Consider the following 14,249-nt stretch of genomic DNA (forward strand, 5'->3'; position numbering starts at 1 on the left):
GAGGTGGAGCCCACTTCGTGTTCTATTCCCACGTGTCCCTCCCTCAACTGCCAATCACAACAACGGAACGGCTAGATTCTCTACATCCCCTTCAATTTACCATTTCAACTTGTCCAATGAAAACACGCCACGCCATCAAATCACTCTCTTACCGGATATTTATGCCTCTGCATTATTACTATTATGACAATTTTACAACTTGAAAAGCGCAACATAATAAGTACAGATCCCAGCTTTGTACTATTATTATTCCTTCTCTGATCACTCATCCCTCAACAGAGATCACACAAAAAGGTACGTCGTTTTAGATCCATTTCTCTATTTCTTATTTAAATTTTAATCAGTTTGTGTTTAATTTGATTTTATTTATCACCTGCTTGTGTTGAATCCATACGTAAGTTCGTTAGATCCTTTGACTGATCACTCGTAGTTCCCTTTTAATCCTGTAGATTTTTTATTTCTATTTTCTTAATTTTGGATTTCTGAGTTCGAGCGATGTTTGGTTGCTGAGTAGCCGCAAGTGAATGGAAAAAGAATTGGAATTTGGAAGTTTAATTTTAGGATTCGTTTAATGAATTATTGTCTGTGTTTGTAGCTTACTTTTGTTGAAATAAGATTCACTGAAAATGTTTTCTTTGCTATCGCGGAGAGTTTTTTTTATTTGAGTTTTGAATCGTCTGATTAGAGTCATTTTGGTATAATTCTGTAGTTTTGTGAAGCTGTTTAACGAATCAATGGTTGAAATCTTTAAGTTTGTGTGACCCTTCAACTGATTGACGCGTTTGTCACGGTTTAATATTCTGTGTTAATTTCTTAAATATGAAATTTTGATGTTAGGAAATCAAGGTTCTGTTTTGGTTTGAGTCTGAGCATTGTTTACTTGTTGAGTAGTGGCTGGAAAACTGAAAATTAATTTTTTTTTTATTGCTTTTGATAATTATTTTCTGTTTGTAGCTAATTTTAATTGAGTTAATGAAAATGAAAATGTTTAGGATTAGATTCAATGAAAATGTTTTTATAGCTATTATGAAGAGGTAATTTTTTTCTTTTTGAGACTTCAATTGTGTGGTTAGAGCACTGTTTGGTTAATTCTGTTATTTTGAGAGTTCTCTAGGCTTTTTTTCCAATTAACCAGCTTTATTAATGCTTTTGTGTACTTTGTGATTATAATGAATGTGTTGGCCTCAATTGTATATAAGTTTTAATAGTAAATGCTGCATCTTTTGTCAGTGGTTAAGGCGATTTTGTTCGTTTTTCATTAAAATTTTTATATTCTTAGACAGCTTGGAAATGGGTATGGAAAAAGACAGCAATGATATGGAGGAGGGAACTCTAGAGATTGGCATGGGTATGTTGTAAAGTGTATTTACTGATTATGTTCTTAAATTTAAAGTTATTTTGTGAATGACAATATATATTTTGGTTTTGGATTATTTATGAATGCCAATTATAATCAGTATGGAGACTTTGCAATGTATTAATGATGATTTTTGCCATGTGTAAAAGGAAAGAGTCTTAAATTTCTGATAAATTTTTAAGTTCAACATTGATAAACTTTTTGGAGTTGTGTTAGAGAATGTGATATTCTGTTAAGTGTTTATAAGCCTGCATACTTATGTTGCTTGTCTCATTGCAGAGTATAGAACGGTCTCTGGAGTTGCTGGACCTCTAGTTATCCTTGATAAAGTCAAGGTAGATGCTTTCTTTCTTCCACCACATCATTGGGTATTATTTGTTTGCTATCCCTCCTGATTCCTACTAATAATCATGCTTTTGTTGAATTTTTTAGGGACCCAAATATCAAGAGATTGTTAATATTCGGTTAGGTGATGGAACAATGCGACGTGGTCAGGTCCTAGAAGTTGATGGAGAGAAAGCTGTAGTTCAGGTGATTGCATGTTCAGATTCTCCTACTTTTGTTTGTAATGCAAGGAATCTGTTATGCATTTGTGTGTTTTGAGAATTGTTTGAATTTTCAAATTTTGATGGCTAATGAAGTTTTTTATTTTGTTTAGAAGGAGATTTTTGCAATTTTATTTGATGATTGTCTACTTGTTTAAATGTCAATATTGTTGAAGCATAGTATGCAGTGAGTTTCATTTATAAGATATTTAATTCTTTTTGCTTTTGTTTTCTGGTCAGGTTTTTGAAGGAACATCTGGAATTGACAACAAATTTACCACTGTGCAGTTTACAGGGGAGGTGTGAACTTTTTTCCTTATCTTTCCCCTTTTAATATTAAAATCATGGAATAGAAAATGCCTGTGGCATTATTATACTAAACACATACATTGTAGTGAACTAAATCTTGAGAATAACTATGTTGGATTGTGAAATGCGGCTCAGGTTTTCCCTAGCAACCTTTGATTTCTTGGCCGTGCTGAATCTTTTCTTAGAGAATCACTGTTGTTTATCTAATTACCTTGTCTTCCCTGACTATGTTTCTCAGGTCCTAAAAACTCCTGTCTCATTAGATATGCTTGGCCGCATTTTTAATGGTTCTGGGAAACCTATTGATAATGGTCCGCCAATTCTGCCTGAGGCTTACTTGGATATTTCAGGTAAGTTAAAAATGGATTTGTTGTGAATTTTAGCTTAAATAGGATATGTAAGAAAATTATACGGTGCTATTTTTTTTATAGAATATATGCTACTTTGAAACATACAGTTTTGATCTTTTGCTTGCTTTCTCTCTCCCTCAGGGAGCTCCATCAATCCCAGTGAGAGAACCTATCCTGAAGAGATGATACAGACAGGGATTTCAACTATTGATGTCATGAACTCCATAGCCAGAGGACAAAAGATCCCTCTCTTTTCTGCTGCTGGTCTTCCTCATAATGAAATTGCTGCTCAGATTTGTCGTCAGGCTGGTTTGGTAAAGCGATTGGAGAAGTCTGCAAACCTTCTCGAGGTATGGATGCCGTAGTAATTATTATTGGTTCATAGCATGCTGCAGTTACTAGTCTTGTGCAAGTTTTGATCATGTTCCACAATTTGGGAGCCGTCTTACACCACATAATTTTATGGGTGAAGCCCAATAATTAGTATATTTGGCATCTAGCTCATGATTGCTTTTAGTTAGTGTGCTAATGTATCCGGATGTGGTAAGTAACTAGTTTCTCAAGGAAAATGTGTAATAACAGTTTTTACAATCTGTACAATAACTTGTCACAATAGGGAAGTGGTAGTATTTTAACTCTAGCTCTAAATCTCAATTTTAGAAATTGGGCTATGTGAAAATTAAAAGTGTTCTATAATGTTATTAGTCAGTCTTCATGTATTTAATTTATTCTGATGGTATGAATTGGGCAATGGCCATTTAAAATACTGTCTTTGTCCTGTGATTCTCCTTATTGTTGTATAGTTTTTGTTTCTTGCAAAGAAGTTCTCAGTTATCAATTAACTCGCTGAATTTTCAGGATGGGGAGGAGGACAATTTTGCAATTGTTTTTGCAGCTATGGGTGTGAATATGGAGACTGCACAGTTTTTCAAACGTGATTTCGAAGAAAATGGATCAATGGAGAGAGTGACCCTTTTTCTTAATCTGGTATATATTAATTAATTCATTAATGTTTTGTGTATATTTGTTCCCAACAATTGATTTTTCTTTTTGTTGTGAAAGTTTATTATCCCATTCCTTCTTTGAGAGTTTTTTGAACCTAAATTTGTTTCCATGTTTTTGTACAGGCAAATGACCCTACAATTGAGCGTATTATCACTCCTCGTATTGCTCTTACTACAGCAGAATATTTGGCATATGAATGTGGGAAGCATGTTCTGGTCATACTGACAGACATGAGTTCTTATGCTGACGCTCTTCGTGAGGTAAAAAGGACATCTATCTTTCTGCTTTACACCTTCTAGGATATAAACCAAATGCATTTAATGGATTTTTTTAATTATACCTTTGACTTCAAACAACTCTGAATGCATATGCATCTTGCAGAGATATGCAGAATTGAATAGGCTTAAAAGAGTTGAAAGTTTGCCACCATTTTCTTAATAATTTCAATCAAGTGTTCTTTTGGGCAATTTTGCAATATATACTACTGATTGTTGGTGCAGGTGTCTGCTGCCCGAGAAGAAGTACCTGGAAGAAGAGGGTATCCTGGGTATATGTATACTGATTTGGCCACTATATATGAGCGTGCTGGACGAATTGAGGGCCGAAAGGGTTCCATCACCCAGATTCCAATTTTAACTATGCCAAATGATGGTAATGCTTCTTCTAACTTTATTGGCTAGCTTGCATACATGATTACATTCCTTGCTTTAGTAGTAAGCAGTCTTAAATATTTTTCTCTTTTTATATGGCCAGATATTACACATCCCACTCCAGATCTTACAGGATATATCACAGAAGGGCAGATATACATTGACAGGCAGCTGCATAATAGACAGGTAAGTTATAGAGTTTTTGTTTTGGAAGGGCATTAATAGAGTACTCAGATATGATGATGGGCAATGTTTTTCTGAAATAAAACTGGGTCTGAACTGATCCTTGGTATTTTTGCTGTCCTTGAGCAACATTTGCGTCCTTTGGATTTTCCAATTTTTTCTAACTTTGCCTACTTGTACTTGCCATATTTTCCTACATATGCCTAACTTTTGTCATGGTGTGAATTGCAACCCTCAAAATCGAGATTGGCTGATTGTTTTGTGACACTAGAAGCAACTTTGGTCTCTATTTCTTCAATGCTTCTATTAATTTCTGAGTCCGTTTGGTTTTGAGTATAGCATCTGAGGTGTATATGTCTTTTGTGAAATCACTCTTCAGGATTAAAATATTAGTTAGTCTGACATGGAATTGCAATGTGAATTTCGAAGCATTAATAAACTTGGTGTTAATCCTCATATATAATTACTTTTAGATCTATGATATAATTAATTTACTGGGTTGAGTTAACAAGCAATTTAGAAGCTAATTTACGTCTGCGTTTGACATTGACAGATATATCCACCAATCAATGTTCTTCCATCTCTGTCTCGTTTGATGAAGGTAAGGATTACCTTTTCAAATTCTCGAAATGCTCTGAGTTCCATCTTATTAGTTAATGGGCATGCTTGTGGAGGCATGTCCTAAATTATTTGATATATATTATGGCAGAGTGCCATTGGTGAAGGAATGACTCGAAGGGACCATTCTGATGTGTCTAACCAGGTATGATTGGATAACAGTATCAGCATGAATTTGGTATACTGTTTTACCTGAAGCCATTTAACCTTGTTATGATTGTTTGACTCTTTAACCTGCAGCTGTATGCAAATTATGCCATTGGGAAGGATGTTCAGGCAATGAAAGCTGTGGTCGGAGAAGAAGCACTTTCTTCTGAGGATCTGGTCTTCCTTTGTCCCCCTTCACTACATATTTTCACTCAATAAGTATTGCCTTTTCATGAGAGTAACGAGATTTCTGTTTTGTACAGCTCTACTTGGAGTTCTTGGATAAGTTCGAGAGGAAGTTTGTGACGCAAGGTGCTTATGATACCAGAAACATTTTCCAATCTCTTGATTTAGCATGGACACTACTTCGCATCTTCCCTCGTGAGCTTCTCCACCGTATACCAGCAAAGACCCTCGATGCATTCTACAGCCGCGATGCTAATAATTGAAGAAGAAAATAGTACAACCTCACTTTGCTTGCTCATGCATTTTGTCTACAGTTTGTTCAATCCACCAACTGCCTTTCCAAATTAGTTTGTTTATTTCCCCTATCAAGCACAAATAATAAAAGTTTGTATTTCAGTTGAGGCCCCAAAGTTCATTTGGCTAGTAAAAGAAGCCAAATATTCTTTCAGCGAGTGCGGTTTAGATCTTGAAATTCATGTATCTTCTATTTATTAGTGGTTGACCTAGTTGTGGTTGGGATATGATTTTCTGAAAATGAATCCAGGGCCTGGACTTGGAAGAGTTAGCTAGCACATGTTTTGATATAATTTTTTTCTGTAATTTTCATTTCTTAACTCCCTTTTATCATCCCCTTTATCATCATTTCGAAAATACAGTTCAGATTTTCGAATTGTACTTGGCTTGTCTAAAATGCTTTTGTATCTGTTTCAGTAAATCATTCATCATATTTTAGTAGTTCATGGTTCAACTCCGAAAGATTAGGTGAAAAGGATACCATATATCAGTTATATATACACGGCCACACACTCACGTAAGGTGTGTACTTTTGTCATGCACAGTCGCACATCACTTTTAGAAATGACTAAAATATCTTTGGAACGAATATACAGGTTTGACAATATATCATCTAACAGTTGATGGAATAACAAATCCAAAATGTATGAAATAACCAAAATTCTGACACTATTAATGAGCCGACAAATTACTTGTATATCGAGAGATTCTTTCGAAAAAGAACTGCCAAAGCTATCAATTTTTATTGATCTTATAATAATGTGTCACAAAATCTTACAGATTTTGGCGATTGATCTCACCTTTTCTACAAATGTTCTAGACCCTCGCCGTATCCTAGTTTCAAAAATAAAGAGGAATCAGTAAAAAATAATAATAAGATCAAATGGATTGTTCCATTGAATCTCAGCCTGCTTTAGATGTTCTAGCAACAGGCGGGAGGACGACTAAATCGAGGTTCCCAGGATAAGTAGTCCACAAGCCTAGTCCACCCCTACTTTCTTTCATGCTGCTACCCTTACCCATCAACTCAGATGTATTCTTTACCCACTCAATTTTAGAAGAATGCTCTCTAGTGTGTGGATGCAACACAAACAATGAGTTGTATTCACAATTTGGAAACATGTAAAACTTGAATGACCCCCCTAACCTATAAACAACATACCCAAAACTCAGCTGGTCTCTCGGTGTGAAGAGGTTGACCTCATTGAACCAAAGGCAGCTAAATAGGTTACTCATTGCTGTGTGTTCCCGTATGATGACAGCTCCCTCGGGCACATCTGCATTACGTAAAATTTTGTCAATAACACAATTAAATGGAACTGCAAATACAAAAATAGAACCGCCCAAGAGATCTTATGGTTCCAATGAGAGATCCCGAGTGCCTGTTTTAAGCTTGACTCTTGTGTTTCTTTGGTGAAGTAATATATAATTTGATCCCCAAAAAAACAAACAAACAAACAGGAGAAAGCAAATATAACCAAGCAAAAAGTGTGAGAATCTTCTTACCACTAACAGTATTTTTCTTTATACTCCAGGGCTCCATTCCTTCATATTGGTAAATTTTCATGTGAAGATCGATAAGAGGTCGGGCATACCGCTTCCTTCGCTTGTTTGCATCAGCCTCCTCATATATACTGTGGTGATGTTTGTGCTGAGCAATAGCAAAGGTATTCTTATTGCGCCATAAGTATCTGTGGATCAGAACCAATTGATAGAGTCAAGATACTTCTCCACCAAAATCATGAACAAACTTGCAAAACTTTAGAGCAAGAACAAAGCTGGTAGGTGAAGGCACACCCGCTCTAGGGAAAATATTGGCTTGAACAAGTTATCAAAAGAATCAACATTAATCATCTCCAAGCTGTGAGACATTAATAGGTTTAAAGGAATTGCAACACCAATCAGTGAGAATGCAGAACTTTCATCTCATCAAAGCTTTAAGCCATACTACCACAACAACAAAGCAACAATAATGCAAACATTAACAAAATCAATTCCCACAACTTAAAAAATCATCCAAATCACTATACTATCTTTAGTCTTCTGCTCAACTGCTTGATTAAGGGTAACAGGGAGCATATCTTATTTATGTGTTTACCAAAGATCTCCATTAAACCAATGCATTTAACTAATTTGACTAAACTGAGGTGACGATCAACTTTCAGAATGGTAGAACACCATAAAACATAAATTTTAAAATGTTATTTTAGATTAACTTCATAATCAATAACATACCTTTCAAGAATTAGCAATGGATCAACAATCAGCTCCATTTTACCATCAATCCAAATGCTGTATTGTGCTTGAGGAAACAACCTATGGGTTAAAATCTTTGGAACCTTACCATTCCTTCTGGGCTCATCATAAGGTGGATTCTTCAGAAGAATAAGACGCCATATACCCACCCATTGACCCCCAGCAGAATCTTCTTTAACAGTAACATTCTTCTTTATGAAATTCAGAGATTCCTCATCCACCGTCATAAGAAAACAGAAGAGCTTTTTAGAGCGGTGACTTATGTTTGTAGGCTGATGAGGTACATCATATCCATCAAAAATCCCGGACGCAACCACAAACCTGCACTTCTTAACATATTTGACATCTAAGGAAGACATTTCTGCTCCACCCTTTCTCATAAATCCACAGTGCACCTGAATAACAGAACACAACAGAAACAATATGAAACTTGCTTAAAATTCAGGGGGAAGGTAAACATGATGGATTTTAAAAGCCATAAATAAGTAAAGCTATATAATTGATAAAATCCATTATTGACAACCTACATTTGATGTTCTAAAAACGTAGATTTTAGTTTTATGGTCAACAGACATAATATTGACTGTACATAGAAAATTTAAATTATACCTTCATGGTGGAATTTAATTTGAAACTTTCTTCTCTTTGAGACCAGCTCTGATTTCCCCCAAATAGAGGAAATGAATGAGATCCATTATTCATGAACACCTCCTCCATAATATAATTTAGATTTTTGACAATTTCATCGGGAGTTCTTTCCTTTGGTATAATAATTCTGTTAGGGTCATCAGCAACAGGAATTGGACAACCTAATTAATATAATCATGATAAATATCAATTATCAGAATAACATAGAGATCAATAACACAAAGAATACATGTTGCCATAGTCTTACGGTGTTGAGGTTTTGGTACAAATCCCATTGTGTCTAACATGATAAATACCTTGCCTTGCTTGTTACAAATAGCTGCATGTAATAACACATGAGAACCCTTGAAATTGAGCTACTCTACTCTTAAGAATGAAATAACAAACAAGATTCAAACTCTTGTTTCCAACACTCTCAAGTAAATTACTAGTCATAAAAAAAAGCAAAAAATTCAGGATAGCAACTAAAATCTCACTAAACACCTGAAATGAAAGCCACCGAAGATTGGCAAGACCAAACATGAATTAGCAATACAAAGAGGATCAGTAACATCCATACGATGCCTGCTACAAGAACTAATCGAATAAATCCCCTCTTCCAAACGATCTTCATTGGATAATCTTGAGAAAACCTCCCGCCTTCATTATCTGCATTACCAGTACACAATTTACACTTGCTTTAACTCTTATACGCCCCAACGAAGCAATGCCACACACATAAAAGGTAAATATTAAGACTTCTACTTCTACACCAAATAGTATTTCCAGAAAAATAATTTTTCAATTGTTGCAACAGAGCAGTCCTATCTTTCTTCATTTTACAACATAAACCCACAACAATAAAAACAAATTTAAGTCTGATACTACAATGTTATAACTATAAAAGAGATTTTAGTATGAACCAACATAATATAAAGCCATGAATCAACAAATTATCTCAGACAAAATAAAAAAAGATTAAGCAATCTACTAACCCTTTGCTCGTGGAGTTTGATTTCGACGGTTTAACCTCAAAGGAAAAGAACGTTGAAGCTTGCCCTCCATCATCGTTCAGTCGATGAACTCTTTCAAATATTTATAAAAATTTTCACGCTAAATTGGCCAAAAATTAAAACTTAACCAGCATTAAAATTACACTTAACATTTTGTTAGAAAAACACAAGCGAAAAAATAAAATAAAGCCTTAAACTTTGGCGTAATCAAGAGTTTTTCTTTCAATTGAGCAAGTAATGAAAACAAGAGTCTAGCCAAAGAAATAAAAACCTGAACATATAAAGATTAGAACTTTGGGAAGCTAAGGTACAGACTGAATTTATATAAAAACTGTCCAGATCTAGGAAGTTTATTCTTATTACAAAACTCAAATATTTTGTTTCTTTTTTTTTTTTTTCCTAAAGATTTAATCTTGAATTATTTTTTTCAAAGGAGAAGTTATTGCCAAAACGTCCTTTTCGTATCAGCTACCCGGCCATAAAAATGTAAATTTGTATATAATATGACCGAACTACCCTGCGATACGCATTTTGTAACTAGCAATGGTCTGCGAGTGTATTTTCCAGTATATATATATATATATATATATATATATATATATATATATGTCAATGATATACAACTACATGTATAATTTAAAATTATTTAATTATTTGATAGTATAAATTAAATATTTATTTATTTATATATTTAAAATAGATATATATAATTTTATTAAATTTTTACTCATAAAATTTGGAAAAACTTGTACTCCACTCCTAAAGCACTAAAACTCAAACAAGTTTAATAAAAGGCCAAAAGATTTATTCTCATAGAAGATTTAGTGTAATTTTAGATTCTTATTTGTGAAATTTTAAAAATTAAATATTTACCTATCAGTCAATTTTTATTAAAAAAAATTAACAATTTTTTCTTAAGATTAAAAATTAAAAAGTAATAATTTTTTTTTAAGATTTCAAATTTCTCCGATGAATAACAACATATCCCGATGATATCTCTTCCTTTGACATTTTCTCTCTGTTTAAAACTCTCTTCCTCATATTGACAATGTATGGATTCTAAACAATAAAAAAGCTAAAAGAGGACTTGAAATATTAAATTAAAGGTTAAAAGACTACTTCTTACCTAAGTTTAAGTGTGATTCCAAAGTTACATTTATAGGGTTTAAAAAACCCAAAGTCCACCCCATTGACCAACAAGAGTTAAAATTTTTCATTAGATGTAAGGGTAACACAGTCATTTTACTAATAATATTAAAAAATATAAATTTATTATATTTTTTTCTTCTATATTTTAAAAGTTAACATGTTACCCCTCATAAAGTTTTTTAATTTTAAAAAATCACATCCCCCCTAAAAGCTTAGAATTTTTTCTCTTTCGACCACTTTCTCCAACGATCTAAAAAAAATGACAACGAAACATTTTCATTGATAAAGAGATCTAGGTGAAGAGATTTCAAATCTCTTTTCCCAGGTCTCGTCGAATCTCTTCGTCTCCGACGAAAAAATTTGTTCCAAATTTGTCTACGTGTGTTGACCAATGATTTAGGATAGAGAGATTTGAAATTCAGATATTTTCTCTTAGATTTTGTCAGATCTTTTTGTCTCTAAAAGAAATCTATTCCAAATTTATTTATATGTGTCAATCAACAGTTTATAATAGAGAGTGGAGGTCATCGACGCCAAAGATGATAGACAGAGAGGTAAAGAAAAAATTTAAGAGGAAAATATGACTTTTCAAAGTTAACAAATTTAGGTAGAGGTGAAGTTGTTAGTTTTTAAAACTTAGGGGAGAAAATGTAATAAATTTTATATTTTTTAATATTATTGATAAAATGATAATTTTGCCCTTGCTTTTAACTGAGAATTTTAACAGCGGTCACGTTATAGATAAAACTTCAAGTTTTATAAATCCTGTGGGTGTACCTTGTAAATGCTCCTAAACTTGGGTGGGACATAGTTGTTTGGCCTAAATTAAATTCTTTTAATTTTACCCTAAAAACAAAAACATGGAAATTCTGTAGTTTGTAAACCGACATCGTTTTACTCGGTTTAATAATTCACCTTGCCACGACCAAAGGTTTGTATTCCTCTCCGGTCCATCATACATTCCTCTCCTTCCATCTAAAGTGACGATCTTTGTAGGGTTTGAATTATCTGGGTGAAAAAAGTTTAGATTTTTTACAATTTTTTTAAGCTTTGGTTTGGTTAAGCAGAGAGAGAGAGATGGAGGCGGAGGTGATCGAAGCAGAGCTAGTATTGCCAACTTACATGAGTTTCAAGAGAGTGCAGATGTATGAAAAGTACCCAAAAGGCCAATCAAGAGGTAGGCACTGGAAACATGTTAAGCAAATTCTTCAAGCTGAGAATTACCAGAATTATCCTCCTGATGAACCCACCTGTAAGCAAAGAGAAAAACCCTTTTCCTGATGATGTTGTTGTTTCATTGGTATGTGAATTTTTTAATGCATTATTGGGGAAAGAGGTTAATTTTGTGGCAACCCTTTTGTTTTCTTAGTAAAATCAAGACCTTTGCTTATCAAGGTGTTGAGTTGAGTCTTGTAATCCATTAACTAAAAGAAAAATGTAAATGCAAGCGTATTTTACTTTAGTTTTGAGTGGAGTTGTTACAATATTGGGAGGAATTTAATTCATGGGTCTATTTGCATTATATCAATGAGCTTATTTTGGGTAGATGTGATTAGTGGGAAGAGATGGTTCATATGGGATTTCCACATCCTCTTTGCATTTCCTTGAATGAGGTGATGCTTTTGAATAGGGAGAAAGAGAAGTTGAATGGTAGATTTTGGGGCTTTTATCATTCTTGAATCTGTGTGTTTGTTATATGTGTAACTAATAATAATACATTAGTTTCCAGTTTATATATAGATAGGTTTCTTTCACCCCAAATGCAGCTTTATTAATTATACTCAAACTTGCATATGGAGTTGGATTAAGGAGCTTGATGTAAAAGCAACATTTGACCATAATGAATCAGTGACATGATCATTCGCCTATTCAGTGTTTTAAATGTTGAACTTCAATGAAAACTTACATTTGTAATAGCTGAGCATTTGTGATGTTTGTGGCATATATTACTACTGAAGTGACCCAGTGTTCCTTGTATTTGAAGTATTCAAGGGTTTGTAATGATATATCTACATGGCAGTAATATCGAAAGATGGATTAATTGCATTATGTGAATGTGTAGATGGCTTTGCTAGATGTGTTCATAGATGTATTGAATATTTTTTTTGGTTGCAGCATATATGACACTGTTACTAGTGCATCTTGTTTGGTGAAATTGTTTCTAAAACCTCAGAGATGCATCTCATGTTGGCCTCTAAGATGATAAATGTCATTTTTTATTTTCTTTAATTTGGTTTTTGTTGTAGAGTAGTGTCTTAGTCTGCCTGATGAATCTTTAAGTCTTGTATTGTTTCTGCCTTTGCAGATGTTAACATTGAGTCACCGCCCTCTATGCATCCTTGCAGGAGACTTTGCGATATAACAGGATACGAGGTATGTGTCTCTATTGGAAGATGTGATCAATGGAGATCTATTGTGCCTGACATTTTTGTTATGATTCTGACCATCGTTGAATGAATGCACTATGCCTCAAGAATTTGATATGTTTTTGTTATTCTTCAAATCCGAAAGCACTTTAGAACTTATACTGCACATTCACGATTTTGCATAGAACATTTTCAGCCCACGTTTTCAACAGTAATACTCGCTTTGCCATTCTCAGTCTAATCCATCCCCTTTTGCTTTGCACCGAAGTTTGTGCTAAGCTTGTTTGTTCTGCTAATTAACTCTTAAACACAAATCAATTTCATTTCCACTCAAGTTCATTCCAAATTTGTACAATGCAGGCACCTTATTATGATCCGAGGACGAATCTCCGTTATGCTAATGCTGAAGTCTTCAAGCTTGTAAGATCGCTTCCTAATGAGTATGTACAGAGATATCTAGCTCTGAGAAATGCAGCAGTTGTTCTCAAGTGACCTGCGAATTTTCAGGCCGTCTATATCCGCCATTTGTTTCCAAATCCAAGAAGAACAATTGTGTTAAACCATTTCTTGTTTGTGTTGAATGTATTAAGCAATGTTAAACTCCAAAACAACCTTGAAACAAGTTCTTCACAAAGTGCCTCACTTTCACTTCATTCTGTGCAATTCTATTTGTTTCTTATTGTGGCCAGATTTTATACAAGAATCCTATTCATGAATGTATTTGATTTTGAAATATATTAATGAAAGAGAAGAAATTCTAAAAACCTTTAACGCTTTTTTTTTTTTTTTTTTTCTAAATTATAAGAATACATCAAGCCAGTCATTAGATTTCTCATTATCTAATTTTGTTAGTTGATTTTAAGTAATTTGGTTTAATTTATTATACTTTAATATTTTTATTAGAGATAACAATATGGAACTATCACCTTTTCTCGTAATAAAGTGATTGAATATTTGATCAAATTTTTTCTATTTTTTATTAAATTGAAGAAAAAATAAAAATGAAAAATATAAAAAAACTTTAATTTTATTTTAAAAAAATATATTATACAATATGATATAATATATAATATACGATATAAAAAATTATATTATTTTTAACATATAATATGATACATAATTTAATTATCATAATCACATTCATTTTATGTGGTAACATATAAATTTGATTTTTTCAAAAAAAAATCATTTTAA

The 14,249-nt window shown here is 33.3% G+C and overlaps 3 protein-coding genes across 6 annotated transcripts; 2 read left to right on the forward strand and 1 right to left on the reverse strand.

The window, feature by feature from the left end:
• The first annotated feature begins 163 nt into the window (after positions 1-163).
• Positions 164-5,922, forward strand: LOC123213644 (V-type proton ATPase subunit B 1). Its single transcript, XM_044633117.1, has 15 exons — positions 164-294; positions 1,284-1,348; positions 1,637-1,692; positions 1,790-1,888; positions 2,143-2,202; positions 2,450-2,561; positions 2,703-2,911; positions 3,420-3,548; positions 3,689-3,826; positions 4,067-4,217; positions 4,320-4,402; positions 4,953-5,000; positions 5,109-5,162; positions 5,258-5,341; positions 5,428-5,922. Exons 2-15 carry the CDS (start codon positions 1,291-1,293, stop codon positions 5,611-5,613), a joined length of 1,467 nt encoding a protein of 488 aa, XP_044489052.1. The 5' UTR covers positions 164-294; positions 1,284-1,290; the 3' UTR covers positions 5,614-5,922.
• A 432-nt stretch (positions 5,923-6,354) lies between these two features.
• Positions 6,355-9,955, reverse strand: LOC123213643 (probable hexosyltransferase MUCI70). 3 transcript variants are annotated; one of them, XM_044633115.1, is made up of 8 exons: positions 9,812-9,946; positions 9,523-9,640; positions 9,032-9,196; positions 8,796-8,867; positions 8,510-8,709; positions 7,880-8,295; positions 7,151-7,335; positions 6,355-6,921 (listed from the first exon to the last, which is right to left on the reverse strand). In XM_044633115.1, the coding sequence occupies exons 2-8, from the start codon at positions 9,593-9,595 to the stop codon at positions 6,548-6,550; spliced, it is 1,485 nt and encodes a 494-aa protein (XP_044489050.1). In that variant the 5' UTR covers positions 9,596-9,640; positions 9,812-9,946; the 3' UTR covers positions 6,355-6,547. The 3 variants fall into 3 exon arrangements, with proteins under 3 accessions (XP_044489050.1, XP_044489049.1, XP_044489051.1); XM_044633114.1 differs by having other exon boundaries at positions 9,523-9,955; XM_044633116.1 differs by lacking the exon at positions 8,796-8,867 and having other exon boundaries at positions 9,523-9,955.
• A 1,603-nt stretch (positions 9,956-11,558) lies between these two features.
• LOC123213024 (chromatin-remodeling complex subunit ies6) lies at positions 11,559-13,771 on the forward strand. 2 transcript variants are annotated; one of them, XM_044632346.1, is made up of 4 exons: positions 11,559-11,620; positions 11,757-11,941; positions 12,995-13,062; positions 13,416-13,771. In XM_044632346.1, the coding sequence occupies exons 2-4, from the start codon at positions 11,767-11,769 to the stop codon at positions 13,545-13,547; spliced, it is 375 nt and encodes a 124-aa protein (XP_044488281.1). In that variant the 5' UTR covers positions 11,559-11,620; positions 11,757-11,766; the 3' UTR covers positions 13,548-13,771. The 2 variants fall into 2 exon arrangements, with proteins under 2 accessions (XP_044488281.1, XP_044488280.1); XM_044632345.1 differs by lacking the exon at positions 11,559-11,620 and having other exon boundaries at positions 11,627-11,941.
• Positions 13,772-14,249: the final 478 nt, after the last annotated feature.

Source organism: Mangifera indica, chromosome 4, assembly GCF_011075055.1.
Source record: "Mangifera indica cultivar Alphonso chromosome 4, CATAS_Mindica_2.1, whole genome shotgun sequence".
NCBI lineage: Eukaryota > Viridiplantae > Streptophyta > Magnoliopsida > Sapindales > Anacardiaceae > Mangifera > Mangifera indica.

Coding starts and splice junctions, on each gene's coding strand:
- LOC123213644 (XM_044633117.1), top strand. CDS start 1,291: ATGGGTATGGAAAAAGACAGCAATGATATGGAGGAGGGAACTCTAGAG. Junction 3,827..4,066: donor ATGCTGACGCTCTTCGTGAG/GTAAAAAGGACA, acceptor TTGTTGGTGCAG/GTGTCTGCTGCCCGAGAAGA. Junction 5,001..5,108: donor CTCTGTCTCGTTTGATGAAG/GTAAGGATTACC, acceptor ATATTATGGCAG/AGTGCCATTGGTGAAGGAAT.
- LOC123213643 (XM_044633114.1), bottom strand. CDS start 9,595: ATGATGGAGGGCAAGCTTCAACGTTCTTTTCCTTTGAGGTTAAACCGT. Junction 7,336..7,879: donor CCATTGCTAATTCTTGAAAG/GTATGTTATTGA, acceptor TCTGATCCACAG/ATACTTATGGCGCAATAAGA. Junction 6,922..7,150: donor AAAGAAAAATACTGTTAGTG/GTAAGAAGATTC, acceptor TACGTAATGCAG/ATGTGCCCGAGGGAGCTGTC.
- LOC123213024 (XM_044632346.1), top strand. CDS start 11,767: ATGGAGGCGGAGGTGATCGAAGCAGAGCTAGTATTGCCAACTTACATG. Junction 11,942..12,994: donor TCCTCCTGATGAACCCACCT/GTAAGCAAAGAG, acceptor CTGCCTTTGCAG/ATGTTAACATTGAGTCACCG. Junction 13,063..13,415: donor GCGATATAACAGGATACGAG/GTATGTGTCTCT, acceptor TGTACAATGCAG/GCACCTTATTATGATCCGAG.